At 31.6% G+C, this 25,981-nt stretch overlaps 2 protein-coding genes and 1 long non-coding RNA gene across 55 annotated transcripts in view; 1 reads left to right on the top strand and 2 right to left on the bottom strand.

Annotated features, from left to right (window-relative positions):
- Window positions 1-1,984, bottom strand: part of LOC148599352 (oxysterol-binding protein-related protein 6-like) — a 34,875-nt gene extending 32,891 nt beyond the window's left edge. The window contains exon 1 of one of the 3 annotated variants that reach the window (XM_088557630.1): window positions 1,877-1,984. The gene's annotated coding sequence lies outside the window, so the exon portion shown is untranslated. The other 2 variants (XM_088557634.1, XM_088557631.1) reach the window with 2 other exon arrangements.
- A 2,161-nt stretch (window positions 1,985-4,145) lies between these two features.
- LOC148599350 (thioredoxin domain-containing protein 6-like) overlaps window positions 4,146-25,981 on the bottom strand; it is a 42,670-nt gene continuing 20,834 nt past the window's right edge. For 6 of the 50 annotated variants that reach the window (XM_088559558.1, XM_088559553.1, XM_088559557.1 and 3 more), the window contains 17 exons: window positions 21,515-21,542; window positions 17,343-17,413; window positions 16,861-16,878; window positions 16,482-16,514; window positions 15,268-15,309; window positions 13,929-13,964; window positions 13,395-13,442; window positions 12,346-12,375; window positions 10,992-11,021; window positions 10,179-10,202; window positions 9,471-9,662; window positions 7,694-7,717; window positions 7,015-7,056; window positions 6,601-6,660; window positions 5,944-5,970; window positions 5,552-5,595; window positions 4,146-5,017 (listed from right to left, as the gene is read on the bottom strand). In XM_088559558.1, the coding sequence (XP_088415684.1) occupies window positions 5,579-5,595; window positions 5,944-5,970; window positions 6,601-6,660; window positions 7,015-7,056; window positions 7,694-7,717; window positions 9,471-9,662; window positions 10,179-10,202; window positions 10,992-11,021; window positions 12,346-12,375; window positions 13,395-13,442; window positions 13,929-13,964; window positions 15,268-15,309; window positions 16,482-16,514; window positions 16,861-16,878; window positions 17,343-17,413; window positions 21,515-21,542 (722 nt within the window). In that variant the 3' untranslated portion in view covers window positions 4,146-5,017; window positions 5,552-5,578. The remainder of the gene's footprint in view (window positions 5,018-5,551; window positions 5,596-5,943; window positions 5,971-6,600; window positions 6,661-7,014; window positions 7,057-7,693; window positions 7,718-9,470; window positions 9,663-10,178; window positions 10,203-10,991; window positions 11,022-12,345; window positions 12,376-13,394; window positions 13,443-13,928; window positions 13,965-15,267; window positions 15,310-16,481; window positions 16,515-16,860; window positions 16,879-17,342; window positions 17,414-21,514; window positions 21,543-25,981) is intronic. The other 44 variants (XM_088559605.1, XM_088559555.1, XM_088559554.1 and 41 more) reach the window with 40 other exon arrangements.
- Window positions 13,442-25,483, top strand: LOC148599351 (uncharacterized). Of its 2 annotated transcripts, XR_015918236.1 has the most exons (4): window positions 13,446-13,472; window positions 16,183-16,318; window positions 19,598-19,674; window positions 24,940-25,483. It is a non-coding gene; the product is annotated as an uncharacterized LOC148599351 (long non-coding RNA). The 2 variants fall into 2 exon arrangements; XR_015918235.1 differs by lacking the exon at window positions 16,183-16,318 and having other exon boundaries at window positions 13,442-13,472.

The raw sequence follows: 25,981 nt of genomic DNA, 5'->3' as shown, positions 1-25,981 counted from the left end.
AAAGAGGGGTATGGCGATGGGATTTTGGAGGAAAAACAACCTATTTTTTTCTCATGTTATTCATTTATTGAAAAAAAACTTCCCCATTTATTAAGAAGGCAGATTTTCAAATAAAAGCATTGATTTCACTTGCTACTGAAATATAAATGAAAATATTAGCATTTGCGAAAATTTTCATCCGGGTTAATCCGCCCCCCATAATGTCCTTTATTATTTTTACAAGTCTCATACTGACGGCATATGTATGGTAAAGCTAACCGTGCTCGCTGATTTAGGCAATGCCAACCCCATATTACCAGTTTTTGCCCAGTTGGTCACTACCATTTTTGGAATGCTGGTTTCTACATTGTACATGTGCAATATATATCCCTTTATTAAGAACTTTGCATGAAATTGTATGAATTTAGATTGATGACCTTTATATTTACTGCATATTTTGTTTTGTGCATTGGAACATTTGGAATTAATCTTACATAGGAGCTGGAAATAATCATGTTTTATCCTGCAATGAGGTATTTTGTTATACGAATAAAGGTGTACGGTTATTTTTTTGCTGTATCCATACATTAGCAGGTTATCGACTTTCTGGCTCCTCCCAATCACGTGATTGGCAAAACTACTTTTTTCGGGTATGCATAAATTAATCATGGCCTCCACCATACATACGATGTAAACAAATTGTTATTGCTTATCTGGTTAATCTTTTTTTTCGCTGTTTTGTTTCGTCTTCACTTTCTTTAGCTGAATGAAATAAAAGATTTTTTGTAAACCAAATAATGATTTTGTTTGTATTTTTTTTTTCACCGTCATATATATGGCAAATCCCAAATCTCGTTCAGATTTGATTCATTATCAGTTTGCAGACGACTTCCCCTGTCATTTCAGTCATGTCAGACTCAGAGCCAGAGTGTCCATCACAATTTAACATAAACTGGTCCCCACTTAAAGAAATTGAAGCATTACAATATGATAAAACTCTTGAAGAGACAAATGACCAGAAAACTATTATGCTCATGGATTTATTACTGCCTAAACCCCAAGATAATGAATCAGAGGAACACTACATTACAGATCTGCCCATACAACTGCCTCCTCTTCTTCAAAAATCTCAAACAAATATTTCAAATTCAAACGAAACTAGTGCACAAATTTCACCCCTGAACTCTACTGCCATACACCAAACAGAAACGAGTCAGCTTCCACCTCTACACATGGAAACACAACCTCCCATTATCACATCCCGTCGCAGACCAGCTGAAACCGCTCCAAATCCTGAATCTGAATTGAACTATACACAAAATCATGTGCATAATAATAAACAGCTTGAGAGTGACATTCCCACAGTTCATCCATTCTAAATCTGATCTAAACACAAATGTTGCAAAGGAATATAATCCAGATTTCATGGACATGTCTGTTAGTGATATAAACTATACATCAATGGTCAAGAAGATAAGAACACACAAAAGAAAAATTTAATTGAAGGAGCCTCATATTTCCTACTCGTTCCGTCGCCTCATCACATATCTTCAATAATTTTCGACAATGTACCTATATTGTATATGTACACTCCCTGTTTCTGGTTTACCCTGAACTGCTGAAGTGTCCCATATCTTGACATAATATTATTGCGTGAAGTAACAATAAGTGAAAAAGAATATTTTCGGTTTTAAAAATAAAAATTATTTTACAAAGAAAGAGCGTATTTATTTTCTCCCTTAAATCTTACCTATGAAGTATCGAATGCAATTACGCTGTAACCGGTCTTTTTCAAACAATCAGCTGTAACTCAGTAAAACAGCCGACACAAATGTTATGCAGTTGATCAACTCAAGAATATTTCAAAACAGTAATGGATTATCAAACACAACTTTACCTGAATAAGTATAGCCATTGTTATAGTCAGTTTGAACCAAACATTTTAGTTTTCAAAATAAACAAACTTGTCCATTTATATCCGCCATGTTTTCTGGTTGTCAAAATTCTTTAATTACCTCCCTTTTGGCGGATTTTCTTCCTGTATTATGTCCCTTCTTTATGAATTAGTTCACTTTTTTCCGAATTGTTTTCTAAAAAAAAAAATCGTTGAAATGGTTCGTCAGGGACTTTATATTGCCCTTTCTTGGTGTCAAAATGTGCTATAGACATGTAATTACAGGTCATTGAATTGAGGTACTGTCTGATCTATTTTATCGTTTGTTGTGTTACAGGATATTTTTTTCTTTAGAAGACGAGCAGCACCTATTTAGACTTAAGTTGAGGGTTATTTTTGCCACACGAGGGGTAAAAATGCAAGATATATGTTATCATTGATGTTATTTGCTATATTTTTTGTCGAGGGGAAGTAATTATAATGATATAGTTTTCACTGCTAATGTTTGAGGTGCAAGGTTTTTTTTTTAAATTACTCTATTGATTTTTCTTTTTCACTTTTCATCCAGCCATTGTTTGGGGTTGTATCAAAAAATATACTACTTTAAGCAAATTATGTATACTCAATGCCTAGCAATTATATAATCGTTGTAGAAATAATCTGGCAGGTATAATTCATAGAGTATACATTTGATAAAAAAAATACATAACCCCAATGCATTATTTTTTTTCACTAGGGACAAGGTAACTCAATCAAGGATGACCACGTTACGTGTAATTCACGAAAATCAAATATCACGATTGCGATCCCTAGAAAATGAAACACGAAGAAAAAACAACATACAGAAATCAATGTATACACAAGTGTATGACAATCATTATTTGATACAGACTAAAGGTGATGCACCAGTATAGTATTTGTAATTGTGGTTTCCCTTTATTTTACACTAATACGGATAAAATATGCTTTTTCACGATTGCATTCCCTAGGAAATGAAATATGAATCAGATTGAAGGCTTATGAATTCGAAACCAAATTCCGTAAACCATTCCCTTTTTCTAAACTTGTTTCCATTGAAATAGTTTAAACGTGGAACTTTTTCCTGGGTTAGCTTGGTCTCACAAAGACTATTTATAAAGTTCCTAAACGCACACTACATGTATTCGTTAAATATACAGGATATCAATGTATCTTGACCATGAATGTCCGGTGTAAATGTATAAAGTTCATTATAGTTAAAAAAAAAAAATTTGATTGCATGAAAAAATATTTTCACTGTATGTAATATATTTCATCACTTATAGTAGAAGTTCTTTTAAATTTATGAGGCAGCCACGCATGCAAACGGCACGTAATAGTCAGCAAAATGACGGAGAGCGGAATGTGATAGAGATAGCGACGTACATGCAATTTTCAAGTCCATTCTAGGATTCTAGACTGTTCACAATGATGGACAGTAGAATTACTACAGCTCTGCAAGGGGGTTATAAAACAAACTCAGGATAAAAGTTGCCAAAAAATGCAATTTTATTTCCATAAAATATCACAATTATAAATATGTAAAGTTAATAAATTCAACAAAAGTATAACCCCATTCAGCTATCTAATGTAAGCAAACAGTATAAAGCAATAAATCAGGAAGGGGGTGCAGTCATCATTCAAAAGCAATATACCAAATTTTCTAAGTATTCCCTCCAATAGAAGCTGAGGAATCTGTTACAAAAATTTCCATTAAGCATCAACTAAAGAAATACCAAGACAACAGAAAACAGGAAGTAGATGTTGGACAAACCTGAAAAGGGATGGTACAGTGCAAGTCATCATAAAAAAGCAATTTACCAAAAGTCTCAGCATTCCTTCCAATAGGAGCTGAGAGTCCTGTTACAGAAATGTATAATGGACAGCTGAAAGTCCTGTTACAGAAATGTATAATGGACAGCTGAAAGTCCTGTTTACAGAAATGTATAATTGACAGTTGAAAGTCCTGTTTACAGAAATGTATAATGGACAGCTGAAAGTCCTGTTTACAGAAATGTATAATTGACAGTTGAAAGTCCTGTTTACAGAAATGTATAATTGACAGTTGAAAGTCCTGTTACAAAAATGTATAATGGACAGATGGACAAGGTGATTGCAGTATAGAAATATAGGGGTATAACTGAAATAAGGGGTACCAAGTTTTTCAAGTCCATTCTAGGATTCTAGACTGTTCACAATGATGGACAGTAGAATTACTACAGCTCTGCAAGGGGGTTATAAAACAAACTCAGGATAAAAGTTGCCAAAAAATGCAATTTTATTTCCATAAAATATCACAATTATAAATATGTAAAGTTAATAAATTCAACAAAAGTATAGCAACATTCAATAAAATAAATAACTCATACAAGTCACTTATAGTTAGGCTGAATCAGCAGTATAGCAGACGGAATAAAGACAGGCCTTATATGGCTGTAATATTTATCTAAAGGCTGCCAATAATTTAAGCCCAAATAAATAAAAAATGCAGCAGAGTTAAATTCTAAGGCAACTTGAAGCAGAATCCTTCAGTTTTGGATAGATAAATATTTCATAAAAAGGGCAAATTTTATATCAATAAGGATGTAAACTGTGTATTATAATAATAGACAAAAAATAAAAAGTCAGATATATGGAAATCTAATGGAAGTCAGGACATAATTTACTTATTGTTCAAGAATTGCATTCTTATTTGTATTCAATCTAAAGCAGTAATATTTAACAAGATTTATTAAGTCATAGGCAATAAATAAGATTTTGAACAAGGCACCATGGCAAAGCTGTACGGAATTCAAATGCATTATAGCTGAAGTAGTAAAAGAGTGAAATCTTAAAACATATAACCAGAAGTGTCCATTCATTAAGATAAAAAAATATTCAGCTTCAAAAATCGTCATTATGTAATGTTAAGAAATAATATAATAACTCCATTCACTCATCTCGACAATCTGCACAGAATATATCAACAGAATTTGATCCACATTAAACACACATGTGGAATGTTTGTGTATTACACACCATCACATTAAAGTTCGTGTTGTCACATGACAAAGTCGGTTGAAATTTCTAATTGAAAAGTGATCCAAGGCAGTCATATCACAGTAGATAGCACATCCAGTTGTTTCTCTGAAAAAATGAGAAAATAACAAATATATATATATCAAGATACTGCTATTACATGTAAATCAAGCCAGCAGATATTGTGAAAGCTAGGACTTGATGAGTCTGCCGGCATATATCATAAAGGCCAGGATAGTGTCTACATGACTTGATGTGTCTGCCGGCAGATATCATAAAGGCCTGGATAGTGTCTACATGACTTGATGAATCTGCTGGCGATTTTTTGCTGTCGAGGTTACTGACATCTGGACATTTTTTTCCCAACAACTGTTTCTAATACATTGTTATGAAATAGCATGCTCACTTTCAGTGACTCAAACCAATAGTGTCAAAAAGAATTACAGATCCATTTCTTCTGGGTAACTCAATGACAAGAACTCTTGGCATCAAGTCCACAAAAACAGAGAATGTTTACAAGTTAACAGGCAGGTTCGAGATTAACAAATTTGTCAAGGAATTATATTTGATCATGCATATTTGTGGACTAAGAGTGTTTGTAAAAAGTAGAAAGTTAAAAATTGAAATTTGCTGTATTCTTACCTGAGATTTGGTCTAAGTGTTCCATTCTTAATCCCCTCCACCTTCTAAAAATGAAATAAAACAGTTGTTTGTATTGTCGCCAAATAATCAAAATAATAATACATAAATTTCCATAAAAGATTAATTCACTAAATTTAGAAAAAAATATCACCATCTACTTTCCATCATTTTAATAACATTCTTCTGTGTCTGGGAATATTTTCAAATTAAGAAAAAAAAAACAAGAGGTCAACATTTTTGCTACATATGTGAAGTTTTAATCTCACTAAATGAGCCATGTCAGATTACACAAAGTAAAGAATTTTCAGTGGAACTAGCATACATGTATAAGTCAAGAAGAAAACGCTCAGTATTCCAAAGCTCAAATGAACCCAAAATGATTTCAGACTTACCAGATGGCTTTGTCTCTTCTTTCTTTTCTGTAACAGAAAATAAAATCAATTTTTCAAATCATGAATAGTACAATTCTACACTGAAAAGTGTAAACCTTTAACCAAGCCTTTTTGAATTATTAGAATGGAGCATTCATATGTCAGTGCTGTCTTTTATGTATAGAAATTGATAACTAGAATGCATATGTGGACCGCTTTAACAGTTTAATCACATGGTCATATACAGATCAGTGTGTCCATCTCCACAATGAAAACCAATTTGTTTAGGTTTAATTGTTGTCATAGTTTTCCTTCCCTTTTTTTATCTTGGCCGTACAAGACATTTGGTGTTCTGTGGCAAAAGGATGGCACTAGTAATTATATTTGGGTTATTCACTCTTTCCAATTTTAAAAATTTTCTACTAATATCTGATGGTGTGTCTGATGCCTATGTCAGTACACTCCCTCAAACTAGTGTTATAATCTCCCCCTCTGATGGAGTGTCTGATGCCTATGTCAGTACACTCCCTCAAATTAGTGTTATAACCTCCCCCTCTGATGGAGTGTCTGATGCCTATGTCAGTACACACCCTCAAACTAGTGTTATAACCTCCCCCTCTGATGGAGTGTCTGATGCCTATGTCAGTACACACCCTCAAACTAGTGTTATAATCTCACCCTCTGATGGAGTATCAGCTTTTTCTTCTTTTGATTCCTCTTTCTTCTCTTCTTCACCTTCTAGAATAATATGGTTGTACTAAATTTCTTGACAAGTTTGAGGAAAAAAAGGGGGATGAATTGTTTCTTTTATCCATGATAATTTACTACCAATTAATGTATTTGACAAGTCCAATTTTCAGTTGTCGAGTAAAGATTCTTTAAGATACACAAAGCAATTACAAGTACATGAAAAATGTGTACTACAAAACCATTTCACATCTATCTAGTTAGATATTATTTCAGCTTCTTTTGAACAATATTTCAACAAAGCTTCAATACTAATTACTGAATGAATCCTATAAATCTTGAAATTAATGAAAATGTCTGATCAAACTGATCAAAATATAATATTACAGTGCATTAATCCCTCACCCTGTGCAGTGCTCTCCTCAGCCTTTTTCTCAGTCTCTTCACCTAGTTAAGATATAAGGATTGTTTACACAGGTTAAATGTAAGGTTTGGTGCCATTTAAAGGTATGCCAGCGAACTCTCAATATGTCTGAGAATACTCTTCACTCAATATCAGCAAAAAATATACCAAAGGTTCAGCAGTGGGATGATTTAAATACGTAAAAATACCCAAAAACATGGCATAAATGTGAACACATGAAACAAAGACGATCTACATAGACAATGTAGTGAACCAAATAAAAAGATTACACATAAAAACTAAAGATGTAAGTGTTGGAATTTTATAGTGGCACATACAAGTGAGAGTATTCTCAGACTTACAGTATTTTTAAAGTTTTTGGTGCCAGGGTCAGGCATTTATAAAAGGCTTGACATGGGAGGAAGATTAACAAGACAATGGAGAAGTGAAACAATGTTTGGGAAGTACATGTATATAGTGGAAGGATCAATCAACCATATGAGTGAAACAATGTTTGGGAAGTACATGTATATAGTGGAAGGATCAATCAACCATATGGTCCTATTAGTTGGGAGTTGGGGTAAAATGATTTTCTGCTATAAAAGACACCAGGTATACTAGTACAAAAATGTATTTAAAAGGTCAATTTAAAGGTTGGTATATCACATTGTGTTTACTTACTTGATTTTTCTTCTGTCTTTTCTCCTGAAATCAGATGGAAGAAAAAAATTAAAAAGTTAGAATATGAAATGATATCTACAGTTCTTTGAATGAACAATTTGTGAACAATTACAATAAGCTTGTCCTTGGAATAAATCATTAAACTAATCATACAGTGAAAAAAAAATCACTGCATATATGTAAGCACAAAAGAATTCTATATAACTCTTAATCTGTCAAATAATTTTTATTGAATGCCATTGAACTCTGAAAGGAAATGTAATACAAAAGAATATTAGTCAATATTAATACGAGTTGTTAAAAAGAAAATTAAAAAACAAACTTAAAAACCATTTCTACATATATATCATGCATTAGATTCCAAAGGTTTAACCTTCCTTCAGATTATGATAAAATATGTCTTACAAAATTATTGTTTAATTAACAACTGTTTAAAGTTTAAACCTTTAAAAGATAACACATATGTAGTTCAAAACAAATGCTACTGAAAAGTTACACAATACATCTTCATAACATAATCACAGACAGAACTAGCTGTAATCAGTAGACTAGGATTTTTAGTAAAACAATGCATGTAAATTAAATTGAACACAATGTCAGCAAAAGAATACAATATGTTAAAACAAGTGAACAAACAAACATATCCAGTTAACCAACTTCACAGATACATATATTCCAACTTCAGGATATCAATTCTTTTCCATTACTGTTCATTTTTCTGTACTTCGTTCAACTTTAATTCTTTAATCAATGGTCATATTCACCACAAATTACTTGAATAATTTTTCTTGTTCATGAAAATTATTGAAAATAAATCACTCGCAAAAATAAGTTGGTCAACAGTACACTCAGTAAATTTCTCCGGTTCAAATGCTGTAACCCCCATGACGTAGGCTTTAGCAAACTGAACAGATGGAGCCTTAGGCTCAGAATATTTATTTGAAGTACATTAATAGAACTGCTATTATGGTAACAAACTGGTGGGGCTAACAGATGCTAACAAACGAATATTTACAACCCCCGCTTTTTCAATTGGAAACTTGTACATCGTCTGTCCCTATATGCACTCCTTACTCCTATGATACATTACCTTTAACAATCACCAACTTTTCAAGGTATTTTGATGGTTGGCCTTTATATAAAAGTAGTTAATAGTCTTAAATTTGATCTTACTGTCTTTTATATTGCATTAATATCATGTAGATTTACTAAGTATTCAAATATAAGTTGTATGGAAGAAAACTCACTTTTATAATATTGGATAATAATAATACTAGCTCAAGTAGTATTTTATATTTCATGAGCTTACAAATGCCATGCATTTACTCAATGGGATATTCCAAAATATTCATAATTATTCTATTTTAAAGAATTTTGCTTAAAACAGCCATATTTGCACTATGAAATTTTCAAATATATAACAATATTGCTATTAATTGCTTTTACTGGTAAATACTATGGCTCTATACAAAAATTTTGGTTTTAACCAAACAATCTCTGTCGAAAATTAGTGTGCTGCATGTATAGTGTTCTTCCATTCACTAGAAATAAAATTTAAGTAAACTAAGAACAAGAGATATTTGAGTAATAAAAGTTAAGGAAAAAAAATTAAATAGGTAAAGGTTAAAGGCAAAAAGGAACAGAAAGGAGGGTTAAAGGTTAAAAGGCACAGGAAGAAAGGTTAAAAGGAACAGGAAAAACGTTAAAGGTTAAAAAGAAAAGGAAGAAGGGTTAAAGGTTAAAAATTCAATGAAGCATCATGGGAATTTGGACAAACCTTCTTCAGGCTTTGCATCAGTTTCACTAGGTTTGGGGGAGGGGGCTTTTTCTTCTTTAGCATCAGATTCACTAGGCTTAGGTGAGGGAGCTTTTTCTTCTTTAGCATCAGTTTCGCTTGGTTTGGGTGAGGGAGCTTTTTCTTCTTTAGCCTCTGTTTCACTTGGTTTCGGAGAGGAAGCTTTTTCCTCTTCTGGAAATCATGTGATTATATATATATATATACAAATACATAATGTGTTTGATTTATGAGTACTACATTTACGTGTTCTTGAAAATCAAGAATCAGAAATTCAATGGTTTCACACATGAACTTACAAACACCAAACCTAATACATTGTGCATTCACTGCATTCATCAAAAACATCAAAGAGGATTGAAAATTTTTATGAAAAAGAATTGTTTCAACAAATAAATAATAAATGCTTGCTTCATAATTTCAATATGCTATGCTGCCATGCTTTTGCAGTACAATGTTCATGCTACACCCATGAAGATGAACTTTTGCATGCATTTTAAGTATTGAACTCGAGGGAAGCAATGTAAAAAAAAAATTATATTCCCTAATTTTGTATTTCTAGTCTAGCTTATAGCACTATTGATTGCATACTATTCACAATCAATGCATTTTACACAGCAACATTTCTACCTGTGCAACATTGTCCCTTCTGATTTAAAAAAAAAACAAAAAAAAACTATAAAACATTACCTTTCTTCTCCTCTTTCTGTTCCTCTGAAATGAAAATAAATCAGAAAATTTAACTGAAGCAAATGGTAACATTTACCTAACTGATACAAAGCTTAACTAAATAAAAAATTTGACACATTCCACTAAATCATACATCACAGCACTCTACAGCCCCCCTTCCACCAAAAAAAAACAAAAAAGATAAAAGAAAAAAACAAAACTTTTGTACTAAAGAACAGGAATTGCCCATTCCCATTATTAAGTATTTACACCCAATAAAGCTGAAAAGGAGAATAAGGTGAGGTCATTTGTTTACAGTATCCTCCTAAAAACTGGTTCATGAAAAGAGCTGAAATTGAAGTATTTTATTTAGATACTAAGTCATTTGCTGAAATACAAAGCATATAAAAGTTGTTAATTAACACCATATAATACAACAAAAATTGACACTCCATCTTCAGTGTCAAGTTCTTATTTAATTTCAGTATTATTCACAATGTTATCCAACTTTACCTACATCACATGACAATAATATTTGATGATTTAAGAATAGATTTTACCCTAGTTTATGCTGTTTTAAACTGTAACCACCAAATATGAAACAATATGAATGTTTTGCTATGGAGGTAAACCTTATGAAAAATTGCTCTACATGTTGCAGCTGGATACAACTGCAAATGTGGATACGAATAATGTGGGCTTGATTGATAACAGGACTAAACTGACTAAGGTTCATAATAAAAGGAGCCATATATGGATAGTATATATATATTGGAAGATTCAGGATGGTTAACTAGATAAAGCTAATAGGGATTAGGGATGTGCTGTTGGTACCTTCTTGTGTCATGTTTTGTTGAGTGGCCTCTACAAAATTACAGTTCTAGAACTTATTCAAGGTTTGTTTGTTGGGGTTTAACGTCCGAGCAGCAATATTTCAGCTATATTCAGACAATGAACATGAAATGGATGATATAATGAACATGAAATGAAAAAAAAAAAAGGATAGGTCACAAGGATAATAAGGTCGACAAATTTTGATTGCCACTCGAAAAAGGGGGGATGGGTAAGATCGGGCAATTTAGCCTCCTGTGGCGGAGCACAAAGGTTCCTACTCCTATCGAATACCACAGCAGGGTTCTTTAACGTGCGAGAAACGTGGCATCTTTCCCAACACGGTGCACCACTATGGTTTGCGGTCAGGTTTTCCGTATTATAGCCTGATAACCCCAGCATGTAACACGCCAGGGGTACCCCATTCCACCACCTGGGGCACACATCCCAGTTGCTCTGTGGGCAGAGCACCTAGCCCCCGGCTAGGTTTCTGAGCACTATTTAGTCGCCTTATACGACAAGCTTAGCGCTGCTGCAGGCCTATTCTTTTAACACCCGGACCTGCACGGGGCACTTATTCAAGGACAATATTTAAAACTGTTCTAATTGGAGGTATAAATATTCCAATTTTTTGTATTGCTTTGTTGCCATTTTATTGATATAAACTATTAAGAAATGCTTTTAATATTTTTCTCACTTGAGACAAAGAAAATGTCAGATGATACGTTGTTATAGATTGGTTTGTTTCCAATTCTAGTTAAAAATGATTAGACCCCAGGTTAAGAAGATTTAGTTGAAAAATGTACATTTTTGTAGTTTGTATGCAGATAGATTTAGTAAATTAGAAAAAAATATATTAAATACATTTATATTTATTCCTTCCACCAAAAGACACAGAAAACTATACAGGTTTATTTAAAGTGATGTCCAGCAAATGTTCTAATAACTATGAAATTAAACCCGTTCAATCAGGAACATATTACGAAATTTACAAAGGAATTCTGAACTAGAAATCTACGAAAAAATTCGAACAAACATTAAAAAAATATGCTTTTGCAAAAATGCCTTATCTATATGAGGCCAAACACCAAATTTGAAATCAACCCATCCATTGGGTGCCAAGATAATTGCTACGAAATTGGGAAGGACAAACAAATGAAATGGCAGACAGACAAGATGATTCAAATATACCACCCACTCATTGAGTAAGGGATATAGTTTTAACAAAAGAAGGAGATTTCAACCCTCCCCAACTGTTGACCTAGACCACACTCTCTTTGACACTCTTGGTAGTGTTTGGACACTTTGCTGGACACAACTTTTAGGACAAGAGTTATCTAAGGTATGTAGTAAGTACCTTGTGTTGTTGTTTCTTGTTGAGTTTCCTCTGCAAAATGTCAATTTAATTTTATACCAATTGACAAATTAATTAACAAGACAGAAAATGAAAAATGACTGAATCTTTTCATAGTTTATAACCATGATCATTGTTATGCATACCGAAATAATGATTATTTAAATCAATGACTTGGCATACTCATTTTTAAATAAATTTTATTAGCTCTTTCTACACTTTTAAGCTTCAATATTTAAACTGTTAAAACATCAGTCTTATTCATATCATGAACAATGCAATTTACAACATACAAATGTGTGTAAACAAAATTCATTTCATTTCCATCTTATAGAACTGTGTTTAAGCAGGGCATGAAAATTCCAATTTCCCATTTTCTGGAGAAGGTAAAATTGTGCACATAATACTAAATTTAAAACCAGTAATTTCTTTCAAGATAAGTTCTTTTTGCCAGTGGAACCAAATTAACATTTCCCCAAATACCTCTAGGTATGCTCAGAAAGTTGAATTTTGCATCTTTTTTTTCAAAGTTTTCTTCAAGGACATGTCCCAAACCAAGTTAACTTACCCCATGGGCTTCACAGTGAAATTTAAAGAGGGTAATTGAATTACAGGTCGATTTTCCACCAATCCTTGAGAAAGTTAACCTAGATAACATTTTCATGCCCTGGTTAATGGAAAGTTTCTTTTAATTAACTCCATGCTTTATTGAAAATTAGAAAAATCATTGTCCAAAAAAAGGTTAAATTTTCTTTGAAGTTAAAATTTACTGTTATTTAATCTTGGTTACTACATATTTTGCTAATCTAGATTAAATATAAGAAAAACAAAGTTTTAGACCAAATCCATTTTCTATCTATTTCTGAAAAAAAAATTGTTAATTATGAGAAGAAAGTAGTTAATGCAGTTATTGACTTCTTTGTAAAGGTTTTAATGTTGAAAGCAGAAAGAAACTCTGATTGTATTATCTACTAAAGCAATCCAGTAAAGTACACCTGTTTTAGTGTATTGGGTAGTAATTTATACAGGTAAGAGAGACGTGCATTGTTTACCTGTACTGCTTGTTTGTTCAGTGGTAGTTTGTTCCTCTTTCTTTTCCTCTAGAAGTTTACAGGGTCAAGATATTTTAAGTAAAATTTTATAAGATTTTCAAAAAATAAGTCCAATACCATATAGGGGTGTTTATATTTAGTGATTTTGTGGCAAGACGGTATATAAAATTAAATGTGTTTCTAATTTGGGTGGATAAGTGGTGCACTTAGTACATTTTTTTTACTTAAGCTTGGGATAAATATTGCATTGAATGCATTTTGGTGTTTTCAGACAGATCGCTAAAATATGCTTAAATCATGCAGAACTCCACCAAATTTAATTTGTTATATGGTATTAATTAGGCATGACCCCTTTCCAATACAAAAAAATATTTTTAACAATTCTGTGTATTGACTATTGATTTAATATGTAGTATAAGGAGTAGATATAGAAAACGTAAAATAGAATAACTCAGTTATTTCTATCAATAATTAGAGAATGAACTTGACAGGAAAGAATTACAAATATGATTTAACAGAACCAGAACTGGTTACCTGTTTGTTCTCCTGTCTGCTCATCCTTCTTTTCTTCTAGAAAATTAATGTTACATTTAGCCTTGCATGAATGTATGTAATATTAATATCAAGTTCAATGAATAAAACTTTATTTCCCTTAACAAATGGAACATTCAGCAGTGCTAAATGATTATCCATTTATTATCAGTCCTACAAATCTTCATTTACATTATTTTAACTTTTAAGTAGCTGTCTTTGTAAGAATCATGCAAAATCTGAAAAATGTGATACACCCCAAAAAAGGCTACATATTTTTATTTTTGTAATTAAGTTGTTTTATGGGTCTTTATTATGAAATGTGTGATTATTCATTCAAATCTGCCTGCTCTTAAGAGGTAATCAATATTAAAAATCTAATAGATTCTATTGTATTTGAGTGTAATTTACCGAGTTATCTCTCCTAATTTTGAATTTTACAGTGCATTCTATATAATTTTTATCTCCTAGTAGCACAGTTTATGTGAAAAACCAAATGTTAATTTCTGTTTACTGAAGCATTTTAAACAAAATATCAAAATAAAAATATGTAGGCTTTTCACCCATGAATCACTTTTTGCATGATTCTTAGCTGGAATGCTACTTAATTTTCAATTCTTTTCTTCAATTAAAATGTTTAACATCTTCATCAAGCTAAATTAAGCTGTCTCTAATACAATTTAAGCTATAACAAGCTTGGCAAATAAAAGTCAAAGACAATATTCACGATAGGCTACACATCAGAAATGTTTCATAAAAATAATACAAAGCAATGAATACTGTGAAAGTACTTGTAATCTAGTGATACCAATTGTCATGGTTTCTGTGGGTCAGTCAAACAATCTAACGATACCAATTGTCATGGTTTCTGCAGGTCAGTCAAACAACATCTTAGATTAAAAACAGTAAAAACTAGAATAAACAAATCTATGTTCATAGATATCCTGCTTTATACAAATTTTCTGAATGACCAATGCCAATAAATTTGATCTTTATTTTACAGTCCACAACATTTTTTTTAAGTTTGAAAGAATTCTGCTGAGCAGTTCTTTATTCATCATCCACATACAAAATTAACAAATGAACGAACAAGAGGATCTTTTTATAGAGTATATACATTATCCAAATTGTCAAATATGAAATTAATATCAGAACTGCAAGAACAAATAAAATTTTGCAAAACCATAAAAATTGATATACACGAGTCATGATACTTTCACAGTTTACATCAAATGAATATTTGCCAACATAACTTCTGCTCAATACTTCAAATAAAATAATGCTGAAAATTCAAAAATATAAACCCCAAATATAAAAAGAAGCGAATGCATGCACTGGGTACCTGTCTCAGTTTGTTCCATGGTTTGCTCAGTAGCATTTTCTTCTGTAACATTGATACAAACAACAAATCTTGATCATTTTCATTCATAATTTAAATAAATAAAGGATAATTTGATATTGTTACAAATTCAAATAGTCCTCAGTTTTGGTCGATACTAGTAAATCAGTTAATAATGAGATATTGATGAATTGAAAATGACAGTTGTGTTATGAGTTATGATTCTTTAACCAAAATAATATAGTAGAAGTAACTGCAAGAATAGTCATTAAAAACTTTAAAAATTTTTAGCAAATGCACACATGAATTAAGGTATTAATTCATGTTTAACATTATTCCAATTATATACCAGTAATAACAATAAAGAAACCAGAGAAACTCCTTGGTTTAAAGCAGTATACAAATGTAGGTTTGAAATAAGTAATTTAATAATATTAGTCCAGTTTACAGACATGTCAACCTTTCCAAGAGTTATCTTCATCAATATCTTCAACTTTCCTTAAATCGTCTATTTTAAGTGATCTGATTGGCCTAAATCTGAGTTGAGGAAGAATTTAATGAAAATCTCAGTTGGACTTTCTTTATGAAGCTTGGTCCAAGTCTATGATGATTTATTTAAAATTAAAGAAGTATTTCGTGATACATAAAAGATGTTGAAAGGTTAATGCTGACAAAACGATGAATTTAAATATAACTTAAAAGTAAAATAGTATCTATACAGCAACCATTCTATTTGAGCAGTCAAAATGCATTGACGGTAAATTTACAAGTGATATACTGTCACTGACTGACTATAACATTCTGTTGTGATGTCACAAACATTATGTTGTTTTGAATTAGCCACAATGTCACCAGTTTCCAATTAAAAATGTTGTTTTTCTTGCTTAAAATGTCATTTTTCTTTTATTTTTGTTGCAGTACAAAGAAGATAACAGTGTACTGAAATGACAAAAACTTTGACATACCAATTCCACTCAAACATGTGAAAATACTCAGCATGGCCTTGTATTTTCCCATAATTCTAAGCCTCATCTGTACGTCAGTTCTATGTCAGGTCAGTGCATTGTTATTGTATATGTATAAATGGTTGAATACATCTACATGGTTGAGAGAATTGCTGGAGAAAACAAATTTTAAGACCATGCACAAGGGGCCAACTAAGAAGTGAGAATGACTGATCAGTTGACATGTCTGTCTGTCTGTATATGTTAGTGTACCTGTAAGGGATTGGTCTTCTGTTTTTTGTTCTTCTGAAAAAAATGGTTACTCATAAACTTGTGCTCCACATAAAAGTAAATGTGTTAGAATGACACAAATATCCACTTTATGTTTCCTATATGCAGTGAATTATGAATTTTTGGTAAAGCCTGAAAATTGCTTACAACTATGGTTCAAATAAATAAATTTTCTTTATGTGATGAGTGTAGAACTTAATTATAAACAATCAGTTATCAACATTGTGATTTGTCAGCTGGATATAAAGTGTGAAGAAAAAACATCTATTCATTTAGAGAAGACATGACATAAATACTTATCTACAACATGCTACAATATTTGTGACATTCAAACAAATTGCAAAGTATTAAGAAAACTCACCTTGTGATTCTTTTTGTTCTGAAAAACAAGAAAATAATACCTCCATAAATACAAAAGAAATACTCATTGTTATACTACAAGGAAACATACCTCAACTTTCATTAAAAACAATTTAACACCAAAAAACCATTTCGTGAATATTAGTCCATTTTATCAAGACTCAGGCACTAAAGTTTCTAAAGAATTTAATTTTGACTTCCCTAATAATCCTATTATTAAAACGTAACATTGAGCAATATAATAACAATACCCAGTATGGTAAAAACTGGCTAACCAAACCCCTTTTTGACTTTCTAATTGGTTTGCTTTAGACAGGTATTTGGTTAAGGAAGGTTCAATACATGTAAATTGATGTAAGGGACTTTAAAGTGTCTGCTTTTGACAGGTTTTCAGATTGTTCAGATCTCGAGTTTTACTGTATTACTTATTGATAAAACAAGAGCAAGACTGTTTGTTCATTGTCTAGGATAGGAGTTATCTACCTTCTTGTGGTTCTTTGAATTCTGGAGCTGTCTCTTCAACATCTTTGCTACCTGATTTCTCTGCTGTCTCTGAAAGACAACAAAGGAAATAATTTAACTCTGTGAAACAAATTGACTTTTGTCCTTAAATAGGAATAAAACATTTTCTAATTTTTGGTGAATCTAGTCATCTCTTGACCTGTTGAGTTCACCTAATTCTTTAATTTTTAAACGATTTTCACACTTCTTGACCGGTATGAGAAAAAAATTCTCGTCTCTACAGAAATTCAAGTTCTCAAGCACTGACTGGCTGAAATAGAAAGGGGTGATTGGTTGTTGTGTGCTTGTATTGCATTGCCTATAAAATCTCATTGGTTAAAGCAATGTTGTGATATTTCTAATGTTCTTCTTTCATGACAACTAATGGTGTCATACAGCTAATAGCTAGAATTTCTGCCATGACACAAATGCCCACTGACACTTTCAAGTTTTTGCTTTAAAAAATTAAAAGAAATAGAATCTACAACTTTAGCCTATTGATAATGAAATTTTTTACATATCGAGAAATTTCCATAATCAACTCCTTATCATTGTAGATTCAATAAATATTTAATTTGGAGTTTTTGGAGTAGAAAATTGGTTTTAATATAATTGTAACTGAGAGAAAAGCTTCCATGTTTTTTCTTGGATAAAAATTCCGAATCCTCATCCTTAGGAACAAACACATAAATTTTCAATAAATTCTGTCCAGTAGTTACTGAGGAGAAAAATTTTTAAAGTTATATCATTAAAAATAGCGGAAAGAAAAATGGAAAAGGGGTTATAACTCCAGCATGGCTTAACAGATTTACACGAAAATTTGATTACTGATAGATCTCACCATTCTAAATATTTAACCCCCTCGTCAGAATCTGGCTAAACCTAATGTTTTTGGAGACAAATGCGGAAAACTTCTCTCTGAACCCAATGTTCTATTTTAAGTAATGGCAACCATGTTTTTTTTTATGGATTAAAAATCCCCACATACCAAGTATGAATGGTTCTAATTGGTCTAGTAGTGTCAGAGGGGAAGATTTTTGAAAAAAAAAAATAACACTAAAAATACTGAAAAAATGTGGAGAAAAGGCAATAACTCCAAAATGGCTTAACAGATTTAAACCAAAATTTTACCACTGGTATATCTCATCATGCTTGACACTTCAACCCTATCAGATTTTTGCTAAACCTTTCGATATATTTTGGAGACATATGCAGAAAATGTTTGTCTGTCTGACCCCTATTTCCTTTTTTAGTAACAGTGGCCATGTTCTTCAAAGGATAAAAAATCCCCAGGACAGTTCTATGCAGAATACATTACAGATATTCATACCAAGTTTAGTTCAAATTGCCCCACTTCTTTCAGAGGATAAGCGTTTTGATAATAGTTAATGATGACGACAACAGACAACAGACACCAAGTGATGGCAATAGCTCAACTGGCCCTTTGGCCCTTTGGGACAGGTGAGCTAAAAATGAAAATATTTTCAGCATTCTCAGAAACTTAAGATACTATCCTTTTAAACATCTAATTTTGTGAAATCTGATAATCCATTTATTAAAATGTAAGAAGATATGTTAATGACAGCATGACTAACAGGACCACAGATCCTTCTCCATTTAATGTCAGAATAGAACTAAATAATAACTATATCTTACATGAAAGATCAAGTCAGAAGATTAAATGATTAAATAGTACAAAGGGTCATACTTTACTATGGATGATTTAAATAAATAGGCTACTAACATATGTTATTACAGAAGAGTATTGTAATGTAACATTTCTGTAAAATCTTCCAGTTCACCAATGACTGATTTCTATCACTGTCGTATATTTCCAAACAAAGCAAATTATCACCTTTATGGGGATGCGTTCCAGATTGAATTTGTGAAATTTGTCAAAATAGAAACTACACTTTTAAGTATCATTTTGCTCTATTACTTTCAATTCTTATTTCACACTAAGAATTCATTTTAAAATACATACTAACACTAACCACATGTACTGAGAAAAAAAAACCAACTGAACTCTGAATAAACTGGAAACCTGTCTAAACAATCTTCTGAAACTCCTTTCTATTACTTTCAATGAATTAAGTGAAGACTGTTCTTAACTGAAATAGAACTCCAGTCAAACAAGAGTCCTGTTTCGACAGACCAAATATTTGCAGGTTTTGACATAAGCAGGAGGAACTTCAGAAAATATTTCCACTGGTTTCACATGTTTCCTTTTATTGCAGCTTGTGATATGAAGAAAGTGCCAAACATCATCCATAGCCTCTAAAATACTGTTGCCAAACTACAAAATTCCTGACTGGTAAGTGATGTAAGGGAGTGGGAAAGAGAAACTAGCAACTAGATTCTAAACATGCAGAGGAGAACCTTTTATATATAGACTCATATTCATCAACATGGAAACTTATCAAAATAAGTCAGTTTTTACATGTTTGTTTCAAATTCATAACAGAATGTAAAAAAAAGTTAAGTAAACGGAGAACAGTGTTTGAACAGAAGTTGACATATTAACCAGGCAAGTTCTTGGTATTTCTAACAAATAATTTGAATAATCATCTACAATAATAGGGCAGTTTTTGCACATGAATGAACAATCAACATTCTAAACTTTTTTCCAAATCATTTACAGCAATGAGACCTTATACAAGAGGGTTACAATCCCTTTCCCACCTACACAGAATATATAAATTAAATTTTCCTTTGGTGCATCCCACCTACACTGAATATATAAGTTAAACTTTCCTTTGGTGCATCCCACCTACACTGAATATATAAGTTAAATTTTCCTTTGGTGCATCCCACCTACACAGAATATATAAATTAAATTTTCCTTTGGTGCATCCCACCTACACTGAATATATAAGTTAAATTTTCCTTTGGTGCATCCCACCTACACTGAATATATAAGTTATATTTTCCTTTGGTGTATCCCAGTACACTGTAATGTTATAGAAACCAGTATGGTTAAAGGAACCCCTTCTAAAGAGTTTAATCTTGTTATTGCATTGTAAGTGAAGAAACTATAGCTAATGCATGATGTACTAAAGTATGTTAAGGTGAAAGGTCAGAGTTCAGACAAGAGGTTAACCTGTAGTTTCAGCCAATGGTTCCTCAAAGGGTACACCTTTAATTACAATGGATTATAAATGTTAGTAGTGACATCAAAGCAGTTCTGTGCTGTATTATATAAGGTTGAGATAAATCTTTCTTTTTTATCCAATATAGAATGTAGTTTAAATTTCTACAAACCAATTTTTAACAATCTAAGGTGCATACTGTCATAAGTGATAAAAAGCACATACTGATGAAAGACAACACTTTAATTTATGGTCATAAGAGATTCTGATATTTTGATATTACAGAAATCATTATTTAAAATTTAAAAAAAATATTAAGCTGCTAACTGATTTTAATATATATTTGACCTAAAATTAAGTACTGTATTCAGAATAACAAATAACATTACTAAGGCAAAGGGAAAAAGACATATTTGATTTATTCTAATTTGTGGATATTAATTGAATACTTAATGTGCCCTCTCAATACAGCTGTAATCTTTATAGATTGACAGGCATGAATTGAATAGTACAAGGAAGAAAAAAACCATGAAAATCACTCAAATGTGACCGAAAACCTGTTCTCTCATCTTGAATAGATTTTTACACATCTTGACTGATGTGAGAAACATTTTTCTAGAAAAGATTTGAGTTCTCAGGAGGCTAACTGGCCAAAATAGAGAGGGGCGATTTTGAGATTGTATCAAATTGTCTATAAAATCACATTGGCTGAAAGTGACATTGTGACATTTCTAATGTTGTTCTCCAAAAACAACTGTTGGCATCATAGACAGACAATGGCTATAACTTCCGCCATGACAAAGATGCTTTATGTTGCCTACTTAAAGTTTTTGTTTTGAAAAATTAAAAGAACAGATTCTACAACTTTAGCCTTTATGAAATTATGAAATTTCTAGCTTCCTGAAAAATAAATTTTCATAGTTTTAATATCTTGGCAAGCCTATGAAAATTTTTTCTCTTGATATGAGAAATTTCTTAACTCAATTCACTATTTTTGTAGATTCAATATTTATATAAAATGGGACTGAATGTGAGAGATCTTTATTTAACTTTGTAAACATAACTTGTTCTTGTCCTGACTCATCTATTTCTTCTAAAAAAAGAAAAAAAAACTTTTTATGTTAATTCAATGGACAAGTACTTATTTTGCAAATTGGTAAAAAAAAAAACAACATACATTTAAATGGATACCTTGCTTTTTTTAAACATTCATTCAAAAAACAAAAACACAGGCAGGAAACAAGACAATTTGATTGGATGATGACAAATCAGCAAAGATAGATACAATAGTGCTACCTACCATGTAAAGAAAATATAACAGAAGAAAACACACCTACAAATTTATCCGTGTGTTTCAGCAAGTTAACATATGAATTTGTATAGGTAGATTAGTCAAAGAATTAATAAAAAAAATTAGTTTCCTTCCATTAATTTACACTTAGGATGATAGTTCATGTTAAAAAAATATGTCAAAAAGACATTAAAAAATTCACATACAATATAGGTTACTTTAACTTTCAACTACAGCCATCTTTTATCTAAATTCATCCTACTGAATGTATTTTGGGAGAATGTTGAACCTTCATTTGACCTTAACAAAGAATATTCCGCCCTAAAATTGTAGAATGTGAATTGAGTGAACCAACATTTGCCCTCTCTGATTTTCTCCCTTGTATGCAATGTTTTAAATGATTTTTTTAATAGCTCAGTTAAAATAAGTCCTTCTCAACTTTTAAGAAGGCTAGAGATTGAATTTCTTGGCATGTCAATGAAAAAAAAAAACACTTAACTGTACTTATTGTCTTAATTGATGAGGGCTAGAGATTCATGTAATATTCTTTGGCAAGCAAAGGTGAAAAACAGATCTAAATTAATTTGAATCCCATGTTAAGGCCAAATGAAAGCATGTGCAGATCTAACACTACTTAATCTATCGTGCTCTTTAAAATATATAAATGTGAAAGACAGAAAGACAAACACAGTGCAGACAAAGACATCACAAAGAGACAAACAAAAAATACAATAAACAGAATGTTGAGTTCTGTTCTTGTCTCAGTTGCCTAAACTGTTTTACATCACAGACCAAATCATGGCCAAAGGTGATAAAGTATTCTTGAATCAGTTAAACACAAAGTAACTAACAAACACACAGACAAACATACTAAATATTCAGATACAGAAAATGGTCCTTTTTCAAAACATTAGAACTTCAGAAATATCATTTTAGATATCACAAAATTAAATATTAACAAAACTATTTTATACAAATCTTACTTTTAAAGCTTTTCATAATGAATGAACATTTAGGCCTTTTTAAATGGTCTCTGGACTATAGTTCATGATTACTGATAGTTCTATATCTAAATATCTATAACATTTTTGTAAATACACACAGTAACCATGGTAGCTAAGATATAAACACAGCAAACCCAAGGTTATACATGACAACTTCGATGGTAGACATGTGACACATACTGGTTCCCCACACACTAGTAACCGGTAACACACACTTCCTGTTACCTTAGAAAACAACTTTGAAAACAAATGTTAGTGACACATTGGTTATTCAGATGAACATATATTGAAGAACAGTCTTTTTGTTTTTATCTTATGTATATTTCTATTATGGGCAGGGCCCATTCAATGGGAACAGGTGGGAGGAGAGCAGAATTGGGTGAAATGTGTAAAAACTAACCAGATAAATCAATTTTGAGACATATGTAAAGATATTAAAACGAGATCCTAAAGTAGCCTGTTTTTATGTTTCATTATATCGAGATTAATTGGCAATAGTTTTTATGGCTAGATAAAGCTATTTTGCACTCATGCATATATATTTTTATATTGTAAGTGCATGCATCTTAGAAGTGCAGAAAAACTGACAATTCTTTATGAGTAAATACTCCCTAGTTTCTATTTTTATTTTAGAAAAACAAAAGGTTCTGAAACACAATGAGTGATGGCACCATCATGCCAATACTTTCCTCAAAATCAACTATCATTTTTTTTTATTTAATTGAAAAAAAGAAAACTTTAATTTGACTATGAGTTTTTAGGAGTTCTATCTGGTAGAATATAAGTCAGTAAAGTTTTTGAATAAATATCCCATTGACACCACAAAAATCATTTGAACCTATTATAAATGCATCAAAGTAAGTACATGCTTAATCTACTCAATTCCAAAAATTCAATATCTGAAACATGGAAATTACACAGACAAGTTTTCTTAAAATTCTTTGATAGTAACTTCTAAAACTTATTGGTAAAAACAGCTGAAAGATAGGATTTCAGGAAAAGGGAAACCACTCCAGGAATTGGAAAGGAACATAATGAAGGAATGAGCTAGCATAAAGGTATGTGTTTGGGTAATTTACCCTCGGTTTCAAGTCTTGAACTAGGTGTTACAACTCAGGCATATTTTACAAAGCCAACAAAAAATGTGAAAATGTATGTAAATATACATAAAGATAGAAGAATGGTAAGGAGAAATATAAAATAAAATGAATGTACTGGTACATGTATTTCCAATTTAAATCTTACACAGAAAAATAAAGAGATTAAACTTATAAATCACTGCTTCTCTATCCTAATTTTTTATGTGGAAATTTGTTTACAGAAATTTGGCTCAAACGAAACTAGGTGTCCTAACCTTGAATATAAAGGTGTTGTAGAAAAATAAGCCATGCATTCTGTTTGTCAACATATATATATATAAGATCATGTGACATGCTTACTTGATCTGTTGATACTATCCATGAGTGTGTAGCTGTATAACCTTTACTCAAATAAAACATGGTCTGATGTCACTGACTCTTCATTTCTGACCCAGGAATTCAAATTTTATTAACATGGGTTCTGAACCATTGAACCTGTGTTAAAGATCTCTGGTTTTCATCAGGTACATGTTCAATTTTAAATCTAAAAAGGCCCTGGACCTTCAGTACATAACATTGAATCTTTAATAAGGATCTTTGGTTTTCATGAGATAGATTTTCGATTTTAATACTACTAAGGCCTTGTACCTTCTGTGCACAACATTGAATCTCTTTTGAGGACTTTTAATTTTCATCAGGTTGATGTTCGATTTCAAATCTACAAAGGTCCTGGGACTTCCCAACCTAAACCCTAGCCTGATTGTCCTTGAACAAGACTGTCCAACCAACACTCATAAAATCAGCATTTATTAATAACAGTCAAAAAACTATAATGTTATATGAGTCTGATCTTCATTTCCTCAACAATGGCCACTAAATCTAAGCCCTTTAAGTTGTAAATTCATACTTGGACTTGAAGCCAATTAGAACAAAAAAAAATATGTTTATCATCTTTCAAAATAAACTATCATCCTGAAAGTCTGGTACATCATTTGTAACGAGCTAATGATAACTGAACCAATGATGATTGACATAAGTGATTTTAAAGGTCTCATTAGTTTTAAGACAGAATTTGAAGTTGATGTTCACAATACTTTTATCCCTATCTGCTTCCAGATATCCCTGTATTTCTAAACCCAATTATTGCGTGGACTGTTGTCCCATAATGGAAGACACACCTTTGAATCATAAGGACCATATGCCAACAGCTCACTAGCACAAGGACAAAAGCAAGGAATGGACTTGGGATCTTCATTCTTCCTAGTATAGCATCATAAAGGTCCATAATAAAAGAGTTTTGATACCCACAAAGGTTATTGCCAACATCTCACTAGCATAAGGATAGAAGCATGTAATGGACTTCTACCTGATCTTTACCTCTGCCAGTATATCATCACATACCACAACTGTTGTACTATGTACCACATACAAAGCTGACAATACGTCTGACATTTTGGAAGCTTATTATACAATACCAAATTATTAACCATGGACTCTGAGTGAAGATGACATTTCTTGACCTACCAGACACATCTGGTAAAAAGTCCCTCAATCCAGTAAGAAAAATGACTTTATAGTTAGTCATATAAGTGAAAAATTTGAGATTCCACCTAGTAATAACTTAACCGGTATCATGTATATTGGACATTACTTAAATTCACTTTCGAATAAAAATCAAAGAAAATAAGTAATTCTTTTTCATACTTTTATGCCTACATTTTAAGTAGCACTCCAGCTAAGGATCATGCAAATGTGATTCATGGGTAAAATCCCTACATATTTTTATTTTTGATATTTTGTTTGAAATGTCACAGTAAACAAGAAATTAACATGTGCTTTTTCATATAACCCGTGCTCATAGGAGATAAAAATTATATAGAATGCACTGTAGAGTTCAAAATTAAGGGAGATAACTCTGTAAATGGTACTCAAATACAATAGAATCTACTGGATTTTCAATGTGGATTATCTCCTAAGAGCAGGCAGATTTGAATGAATAATTACACATTTCATAGTATAGACCCATAAACAACCTAATTACAAAAATAAAAATATGTAGCCTTTTTTGGTGTGTATCACATTTTTCAGATTTTGCATGATTTTTACACAGACAGCTACTTAAATCAACCAAATATCAGCATTGAGGAATACATAAAAG

Source organism: Perna viridis, chromosome 13 (genome assembly GCF_037379345.1).
Source record: "Perna viridis isolate PV_CMFRI_1.1 ecotype Kerala chromosome 13, ASM3737934v1, whole genome shotgun sequence".
NCBI lineage: Eukaryota > Metazoa > Mollusca > Bivalvia > Mytilida > Mytilidae > Perna > Perna viridis.
Note: the sequence above shows the minus strand (reverse complement) of the source record. Positions and strands in the feature narration are given on the sequence as shown.